The 10,556-nt window shown below is 32.0% G+C and overlaps 1 protein-coding gene across 1 annotated transcript; it reads right to left on the bottom strand.

The window, feature by feature from the left end:
- Nucleotides 1-2,421: 2,421 nt before the first annotated feature.
- LOC140865453 (putative late blight resistance protein homolog R1A-10) lies at nucleotides 2,422-5,233 on the bottom strand. Its single transcript, XM_073270108.1, has one exon. The coding sequence runs from the start codon at nucleotides 5,205-5,207 to the stop codon at nucleotides 2,556-2,558; it is 2,652 nt and encodes an 883-aa protein (XP_073126209.1). The 5' UTR covers nucleotides 5,208-5,233; the 3' UTR covers nucleotides 2,422-2,555.
- Nucleotides 5,234-10,556: the final 5,323 nt, after the last annotated feature.

The raw sequence follows: 10,556 nt of genomic DNA, 5'->3' as shown, positions 1-10,556 counted from the left end.
ATCTTTCTCATGATTTGATTTTCTTGCTCTGTCTCGGCCTCCATCTCTTTCATCGCTTGTTTTCTTTCCTTAATTTCTTGCTTTCTCAACTCTATTTTGTACTTTTTGGACATCCGTACCTCAGTTTTTGCATAATGCTCTCTTGCCATAGAAATTTTCGTATCCTCAATTTCATAAAATCTTGTCTGCTCCTCACGCATTTTTGCATACAAATCTATCATGGAATTTGTTGAGCCAGATCCTTTCATGCTTGCATTGAAGGCCTTTCTTCCCATTGGTCTAATGGTTTTCTTCACTTCTTGCACGTCATTTCCTTCATCGGCTGTAGGCGTGCCAGTAGGAGTGGAGAAAGGAGACGGAGATGATTCACCATCAATATTTTTCAGCTTTTTGGTCGCATTTGCCGCATCGTCTTTGTATTTTGCTAACGACCATATCCTCCATTTCGGTTGATCCTTAAGGACTAACCAAGTTTTCTCGTCGGACCATGCGGTTCCACAATCTTTTTCAAACATTGTTTGAGCTTGAGCATACTAATTAAAAATAATAATTTAACAATTTTTTTTAGTATCAAAGTAGAATAAAACATTGTGATAAAATTTTAAAAATACCTTCATTTCAAATGACGATCCACTTTGGTTGAGGGATTCTATTTCGCTCATTTTGTTTTGGAAAGCGAAAACTCGTTTTGCAAGATCTTGAAAATGTTGGCGCATGTTGTCCCTAGAACGAAGTTTTCATGCTATTGGCAACTCATATATGATTATATTTTTTTTCAACAATTCCCCAAAAACTAGCATTTCTTTGGTCATTTCCAAGTGCCGGATTGGTAGGCGCGTTGCACCATGCCTTTGCAAGACGTTCATCTTCATCTTTCAATCACTTTTTCCTCGTGATGGTGTCACCCCCACTTGCAGCAACAACAACTTGTTTTCCTTTCCATTTTGATTTTGAAGATGTGGTTTCAAAAATAGGAGGAGGGACTTCGTTCGGATTTTGGAAAACATGTGACTCAACATTTGGTCATCGAAGTATTGAGATTGAGAAAGACCAATCCACGGGGCATTGAATTGCGAAAACAATGTGAACGCTACAATTTCAAAAAGTGTTGACTCCGAATAGGACATTATTGCACCTGAATCAGAGGCTCATGAGTCTCATTGACTCATGCGAAGGTTAAATCGAGAGATGTCAATATGCTCCACACGAGTATCAAATCCGCAATGCTGGTGAATCTCTTCCCACATCACTTGAGGTCTTACCAATTCGCCTACGTCCCTGTGGGTATATGAACACTACAATTTGACTTTAATTATGATTGTTTTTTTTTCTCTTCTTACTTTGACTTTATAGCCATTAAAAAAATAATCAAAATGGAAACTTATGCTTTATAAATTATAATATCTATACGGTTAAATAATGTAATAATCTTTTAGTTAAATATCTTGGTCATGTTAATAGATTAACAAGCACATGAGAGTACTTATAAATAAAATTTTTGGAGAATCTTGAGTGTGGGCTTTAGACAATATGGAGCTAATTACATTTGGTATTGCCGACTATAAAGAGTTTTAATAAATTATTAATCAAACATCTAAATAATTAATTTGATCAAATCCTTATTATTTGTAGTGATTGACTTTATTTTATGCAATTAAATGTTGGGAAAACTGCAAATTTGGTCATGTATGTTTATCACTTTGCGATTTTGGTCCTCTATTTTTTTATATTTCAGTTTTAGTCCTATATATTCTGATTTTTGGTAATTTTGGTTTTTTAATTCGAAAATGCTTACGTGGTACTGTACACGTTAGCTCCACATCAGCACTGAATTGGTGTCACGTCAGCGCCACGTCGAAAAAAAGACTAAAATTGCCAAAAAAAAAATAAAGATAACGGACTAAAACTGAAATCTGAAAATATAAAGGACTGAAATCGCAAAGTGACAAACATATAGGACTAAAAAAACAATTTTCCCTTGAATGTTAAAACATGTTAACTGTTTTTTTTTATTTCCTCCTCTTCCCAATTTGTGCAGGTCATTGGAGATTGTCCTTTTTAGTTGATTCATCTTCTAACTCAAGACTTATAATTAATTAATAATTACAAAAAGTTGACTATCGACAAAAATTTAAAAAAATCAAGTTGAAAATTCTATGTCCGAGTTCATAAATGACCAGGAGATGCCGAGGAATTTGGACCGATCGAACCGGATAAGACGGACCGAACCAAGATCAGACTATCCGATCTGTTTGGATCTTTCGAATCCGGAGAGACACGTGTAGTTGTGACGTGTCGGTTTGGATTTGCAAGAAGCACTTCCAATCTTCAAAACTCTGAGTGTTAAAAAATTTGTCAAAACACTGAATATCAAAGATTTCAGCTCAAAATTAAAAAAGAAAACCAATGTCGTATTTTCATTTTGTTGCCCATCTAATTTTGTTTCAAAAAAAATTGTTATGATATATGTTTTTCAAAACTCCCTTCTTTTTTTCCGTGCAACACATACTACATAATTTCTAGCATATGTATATACAGGAATTGAAATAACTAGATTAATGATGAAATTGGAAGAGTTTGTGAATGCCGGCCTCGTCGCCGAGCAACTCTTTGGTCCGGTCTTGTCGTCGTACAACCCCACTATTCTGTTGGGATGTAGTTTTTACTAGTTTTGATGGATCCAATATCCGAACTTTGAGCACATCATTTCCCAGGCTCTGTTGTTCAGCTTCAATTAGCCTCACGGAGTCCTCTGCTTCCACATTGCAAGTTTGCATTGTTAATCTCTCAAGTGTTGGTATGTCTCCCACGCTGGATGGAACCTCCTTCAGTTCTTTACACCATCGAATAAACAGCGTCTCGAGGCATGGGAAATGGTCGCTTTCGACCCGCCATTCACTCAGATCTAAGGTCTCCATCTCCAAGTATTTTAGTACAAGAAACTCCCCTTCGTTTGGTTCCCACTCCTTACCCACGAATGAGTGTTTCATCAGTTTGAGAACTTCAAGATTCGGCAACGAACTGACCATCCACATCTTCTCCCATGGGATTCCAGAGCGCGTCAAAGTGAGCTTCCTAAGCATCCGTGGAAAGGCAAGATTTGTAGCCAAAGGTTTACTATCTACAAGTGCGGAGCCGGCATGGAAGCGAAAATTTAACTCCTCTAGTTCTTGCAGGTAGACAAGATTGTCAAGCCCAAACGTAACCCACTTTTTAGGTACAATGCTATTGTATTGAATCCTCAGTTTCTTTAGGTTTGGAAAACCTTCAACTGTCTCCTTGGTGAATTTGAAATTCATCACATTCGAAAGGGTTTGCAAGTTTTCTAGAGCGGAGTATGTTCCACTTAGCCCATCGCGATAGGGAAAGCTCAAGGACGTATTCCTCATCAGGACTAGATGCCGCAATCTCGGCATTTTCCAAATTTCCAGTGGCAGAATTACTTCACACATATAGTCGGAAGGAAGACCGCCCCGTTCGATGATCAAGGTCTCGAGATTCTGGAGCTTGGAGATGGATGGAGAAATCAGGCATTTATCGCTTTTGTTATAGGTGAAAGCAAGGTACTTCAAGTTAACTAGTTTGAAGATTTGGTCGGGGAAAAACTTGGAATCTACAAGTAGTTCGTCCAACACCCTTAGTGATGTAAGCGTTGAAGCAAATGAGGAGAGTGTACTGGTTTTTGAGCCAAAATATAGAAGAGTATGAACTGTTGAGTTGCAAATTTTGGTTTTTTTGAAGCCCGCTTGATCAGTATGAATAATCAGGCGTTGTTGGCTTTCAACCAGTTTCGAAAGAGTAATTTTGCTTTTATCCATGTAGGTGAAATGCTTAACAAACCTTTCTTCTCTACCTTTTGTTATGCTTAGATCTCTTAAGACATCATGGATCTTGCAATGTCTCATCCTGCCATTAGATCTCTTGCGCGCCACCAAAACGAGGCTTCTCTCGACCAGATCTTTTATGTACTCCTCCGCCAACTCTTCCAAGCTTTTAGATTCTGATGATGATGGTTCCAGAAAATCATCGGCAACCCATAATTTAATCAGTTTTTTGACAGGGATCTCGTAATCCTCTGCAAAGACTCCCATATATAGAAAGCACGACTTCAAGTGACGAGGCAAGTTACTGTAACTCAAAGAGAAGATTCCCGAGTATCGATCATCATTTATGGTGGATGCTACGTTCACGTTTTCTGCAACATTCTCCCAGTACTCGATCGTTTTGTTGGCTTTCAGCATTCCAGCCATCACCACAATAGCAAGGGGGAGTCCTTTGCAGTTTCTTGCAATGTATTTGCCAATTTCTTCCATATGCCTAGGAGGACAGTACTCGTTTGCAAAGGCCTTGCTACGAAACATAGCCCAACTTTGATCCTCATTCAAGAGTTGCATCCGATGAAGGCGGATGTCGGAATCGATGTTCAAGGCCACTTCAGACAACCTCGTCGTAATAATCACACGACTGCCGTTAGAGTCGTCGGGGAATGCCCTTCGGACTTTAACCCAAACTTCAGAATGCCAAATATCATCCATCACGATAAGATATCTCCTACCCTTTAAACTTTTGTACACACGTTCGATTAAAAACTCTGCTTCTGCCCCTTTGACAGAAAGGATGCTTCCAAGAATATCTGGCACGCTATATTCTTGGGATATCGTCACCCAATGACGAGTATCGAAGAAGTCGACGGTGGACTTATCTTCGTAAACATTTCTAGCCAGAGTCGTCTTGCCAATACCTCCCATCCCGGTGATAGGGATGGTTTGGAGACTCTGCTCATCTCCCATGACTCGATCCTTTATTTGAATCAAGTCTTGATCCACTCCCACCATGAATTCTTTGCCAACCGATGAAGTTTTGGCAGGCAGATTATTATCTTCTTTCTCCTGAATTTCCTTAATGATCGAATCAACTTCGTTGATGCAACGTTGGAATGCACCAAACTCCTCTTCGTCTCGAGCTGCGTCTTTCTTTGAGATGTGGGATTGGATTATATCTTTCGCTTGATCCGCAGCATCCCGGATTCGAACATCCCATTCGCTAGTGGTCTCGCCCGGGATATTTTGAAGGAAATCTTGCAAGAAAACGAGGTTGTCATGGAGGGATGCCATCTTATTTATGGGACAAAGAAGAAAATAGGATTGAAGATTGGGTAAGATCTGGTTTGCGAGTTCGGTAAGAGAATCTACAGCTGCAGATGCCATAACTAAAGGAGTTGGAGAAAGCTTGGTAAAACTTCAACAATGGAAGACGATGATTAAATCAGGTAGACTGATGTGGAACTTATATAGTAATTCGTTTTATTATTTTTATTTTTGTATATTATTATTGCCATTTAAAACTTTAAAAAAATATATTTACTAGTTTCTAGAAGTTATTTATTTATATTCATTTTTTAAAAGAAATGGAATCTCGTTTCAGTCAACTGGACAAAATAAAAGTGGGTAAGAAATGTAATGCTGATAAATTGATAAACCCATAAAATAATATTTTTTCTTAGTACCCCTTTTTTCTATGTTCTCATTATAAACATTATTATTAATTCTTTGAAATTAAATACGATTATATTGGTCTTTTGTTTTTTTTTAAATTAATTTTATTATTATTTGTTATACGATGAAATTTATTTGTACTTAATACAATGAATACTATTTAATTATTAAAAATAACGTATAAGTAGCATTGAACATTTACTTTTTTATTGTTAAGAATGTCACGCCCTGAGAACGAGACGTGTCATCGGCGTTGTTTAACATGTCGCAGCGTAAAACAACAAACCACGTGTATAGAAAATACCCTTCAATCAGTTTTATATAACCGAAAAAATGTCTTTACAAAATAAGAAAACGATAATAGCGGAAACGACAATAAAACACAAAAGATACTAATAATATCTCCACTACATGATTACCAATCCCAGAATGCATGTTGCTCGTCCTCTTCCAATTGTTTTTGGGTATTTGGGGAGGAATGTAAGGGGTGAGTGTTTTGGTAAAACACTCAGCAAGTGGGGACCGATTGAACATGATAAACACCAAAATATACACATGTACATAATATAATCTCGAAACGAATTAAGCATGTTGAATCTAACACAAATACAAGGCAAACATTGCACTGTTAATTATCTCATTTTTCGTGGTTTACTGATCAGTCCCTTATATGTTACTCCTCTAAGGGGCGAGGCCAAAGGAACGGTTATTATAACCCACCGCGTCAGGGCCATATCAAATCAAATCATCGAAAATTTCTTAACAGTTTCTAAATCGATTCTTAACAGTACATCTCAAATACTTTCAATAATTCTAACATGCTTCAAATAATATCACGAATAATATCGAAGTAAAATGAATATACATATCACGCCGATTGAATTTTCAAAAGCTTATGTAATTTATTTTATAAAGTTTAACTCACTCAAGAATTTATTTCTACTATAAAAGTATGAATGATGGGCAAATTTTAAAGTTTTTTCATTGTGAATTTATAACTTTGCCCTCAAATTGTGTATGGATAAAAAAACTTGTATGGACAATTGTGAAAAAATGAGGTAAAAAACAAGGGCAAAAAAGAGATTAAAATTTTTGTCAAACTTTAACGAGAGATTTATTGCATTATGAGTAATGAAGATGTATTTAATTTTTCATTTATATATATTCACTTATAATCTCAAAATTAATTATTAATAGATAATGTATAATATATAACATAAAATTTCACAAACAATATTTGGCCATAATATTTTTATGTTGTCAAATATTTTACTTTTTCATATATATGTTTGACACAAATTTTTTATAAATTTAAATATTGCTAAAAAATATTATTTATTTTTATTGTGATAGTGAGAAATAGACTTAATAATTTCAATAATAATAAAGAGTCTATATCAAAATAATTTATTAATTGATTGCCCTTATATTACAATAGTATAGAGAGTTAACTTTACAAATTCAATATGATATTTTGAAATCAAATTAAAATATCGTATTTGATGGGTTAAAAAATTTGTATAGTATTTTTATTTTCTTTCTAATATACTGTACTTTTATTATTATATTAAATGCGAAACTTATTCTTAATCATATATATATATATATATATATATATATTTATATATATATATTTATGTATGTATGGTGATATTCTCTATCCATATAGTTTATTCATTGATTGCACTTATATTACAATAGTATAGATGATTAATATGGTGATATTCTTTATCCATATAGTTTATTCATTGATTGCACTTATATTACAATAGTATAGATGATTAATTTTACAAATTTTCTTATAAAAAAAATTGCATAGTATTTTTTTTCTTTCTAATAAAGCGTGCTTTTATTATTATATTAAATGTGAAACTTATTCTTAATCGTATTTTTATATTTCTTTCTAATATAGTGTGCTTTTATTATTATATTAAATGTGAAACTTATTCTTAATCATACATACATATATGAATGGTGATATTCTCTATCCATATAGTTTATTCATTGGTTGTACTTATATTACAATAGTATAGATGGTTAATTTTAAAAATTTTCTTATGAAAAAAATATTAAAACTTTACAAATTCAATATGATGTTTTGAAAATAAATTAAAATATTGTGTTTGATGGGTTAAAACAAATAGAATAGTAATTTTATTTTCTTAATAATATAGTGTGATTTTATTATTATATTAAATTTGAACTTATTCTTAATAATATATATATGTATATTATTTAAATACAACTTTTGTTGTTGTGTAAATTTTTGTTAAAAAGTTTTAAATGATTAATTAGTTATTTTTTTATTTTAGTAGTGAGAAATAAGATTAATAATTTTAATAACAAATAAACTATATCAAAATAGTTTATTCATTGATTGCACTTATATATGCTACAATAATATATAGGGTTAACGTTTAAAATGCAATATAATGTTTATAAAGCCAAAAGCACAATCACAAGATTTTTTTTACTGCATAATTTACCTCATACTAATAAAGGATCATTACTACTAATGACACACATATTTAAAGTAAAATAACCTAAAATTTGTCTTAAGTAGTTAATTAATTAATGATCAATAATTTTATACACAACAATTTTCAGATGCATTATATTTCCAGTAATAACTAAAAATGATGCTATCTCCGATCAATAATTATCATTGTCTTATTTATATTAATACTTTTAATTATAATATTTTTCTCAATATTTTTTTACACCAAATGACATGTTAATTTAAGTGGATACAAATCTTGCCTTTTTTTAACTATAATTTAAAAAGTTAAATACAAATATTAATAAAATAACATAACATAAGTAAAAAATAAAAAAATATATAAAAAATTTAAATACTATTCTACGTTATTTAATAATTTTAATTATTATTTTAATTCTCATTCTAAATTTTATTGTTTTAAATAATTTTTTAGTTTTTTTTAATTTTTTTACCAATAAAAAAATAAATATATCATGTAGAATATTAATTACTTATAATCACTTTTAAGTTATAAAGATTTTATTACTACTCAACATGTAAAAATGATTTAATTTTCCTCATACCTCCTTGTCATGTTATGTATATAATTAAATGGTCATTGATTGAAATTAGTATTAATATTTGAGTAGAATAAAAGTTTAATTATATAAATGACTTTTTTTTATAATATCTCATCACCATATTACACATAAATTAACTTTTAGAAAGAGTTAATCTTTTCGTTTTATAATTTATTCACCCATATATTATATTATACTAGCAATTGTATCACGTGATTTTCACGTGTTTCACAATTTAATTACTGGGAAAAACATAAAAAAAATATAATAAATAAAAAAACATGTGAGTTTTTAAAAAGTAAATAGAATTTGTAAAAATGTATTTAGATAATTTAATAAAAACGGATAATAGAATTTGAAAAATAAGATAAAAAGAAAATAAGATAATAATGTTAGAGAAAAAATGAGGATACATTAATCATTTGAGATATAAATTGAAGAAGATATGTGTTAAATTTAGGTATAAAATGAGAAAAAAATTGGTATGATTTGACATACGAAAACGGTTAGAATAAGACCCCCGTCTATTAGAATATAAATAGATATAATAAAACCAATGATGTAGATTAAAGTGGTATTGAAAAGTTAATATGGTTAAATATATAATATATAATTATTCTACTCATAAATATTTCACTTGGTTTAATTTATTATTTATTTTTTTAGTATTAGTTTATTTACAAATATACTGCATTAGTTTAATAAAATTTGTTAAAAATAATGATTTAATTATTGATAGGATCGGTTACAAGTGTAGAAAAAAAAGGGGGGGGGGGGTGAATACACTTATAAACAAACTAGTGCAAAATGATTGAACTCGATCGGTTTAGTGACTGAATTCTAAGCTTATTTTGATGTCTAATGTAATTTGACAAACAATAGTATGTGCGAAAATATGCCAAATTACAGATTTGAACACTGAGTAGGTATTAGTTTAGGTTAGGTGATTATAGTGGGTAAACTAAAATAACGCAAGCAAATTTTTATGTATGTTTGGAGATTTCAAATACTCCTACGTCACCACTTCTTCCACCTCGGAAGGATATCATTAGAAGACTTTGAATTTTACAAGCAATTTGCAAAACTCCGAACCGATTTAGGACTTAGACACTGCCTAAACAAGAACTCCTAGTACAACAACTCAGTAGCAGTCCTAGACTGATAATGGAACAAAGATGAATACAACTCGAAATATTTAGCACAAGATTGATCCTTCAATGATCTCAATAACACTTAGGCGTTTGTGCTTCGAGTTCCTTGATCAATCTTCAAGCGTGTAAGACTTTAAATATTCTCGTAACGAGCAATGTATACAGAAACTTCAGCGTGCGAGAGAGCTACTTAGAACGATCAAGATCTCTCTCTATTTATACCCTTGGATTTTTAACGGTCATAAATTAAAATTGAATATTCAGATAGGGTTTTGAATTATTCCCGTTGGAATTGTCACTTTCAACAAAAAAATCTGGAGCCGAAATTTGCTCTTTGCATCGCGGCACTACCTTCTGCAGGATGTGTCAGAGTACGGAAGAACTTATCCAAAAGCGGCAAGATAGTAAACTGATGAGGGTAAACTGATGAAGTTGGTTTAGCTAGGTAAACTGATGAAGTCAGTTTAGCGTCTTCGGCCAGTTTGAGCGAGGCAGTTTAGCGTGAGGCAGTTTAGCTCCATAATTCAGTTTAGAGCTTTTTGGTTGCTCGATCAATTTATCCTTCTTCATAATTGTAAACACCAAAACTTAATTTCCCAACAATTTTCTCCTTTTTGGTGTTTATCAAAACTTTGAGATATTTAAGTAGTAAACTGATATTCAATATAAACTGATCTTTGAAAAAGATATCCAATTTCAAGTTTTTCCAAATCTTCCCCCGTTTTTGATAAAACAACAATAAAGAGCTGGAGGTTTAGATACAAATGTAGATAACATAAGAAGTTTTTGTAATAACACAAAGTGAGTTATCTTCGATCAGATGAAGGTCTTGGCAATGAAGAGCTGCGAG

This window comes from Henckelia pumila, chromosome 4, assembly GCF_033568475.1.
Source record: "Henckelia pumila isolate YLH828 chromosome 4, ASM3356847v2, whole genome shotgun sequence".
Classification (NCBI taxonomy): Eukaryota; Viridiplantae; Streptophyta; class Magnoliopsida; order Lamiales; family Gesneriaceae; genus Henckelia; species Henckelia pumila.
Note: the sequence above shows the minus strand (reverse complement) of the source record. Positions and strands in the feature narration are given on the sequence as shown.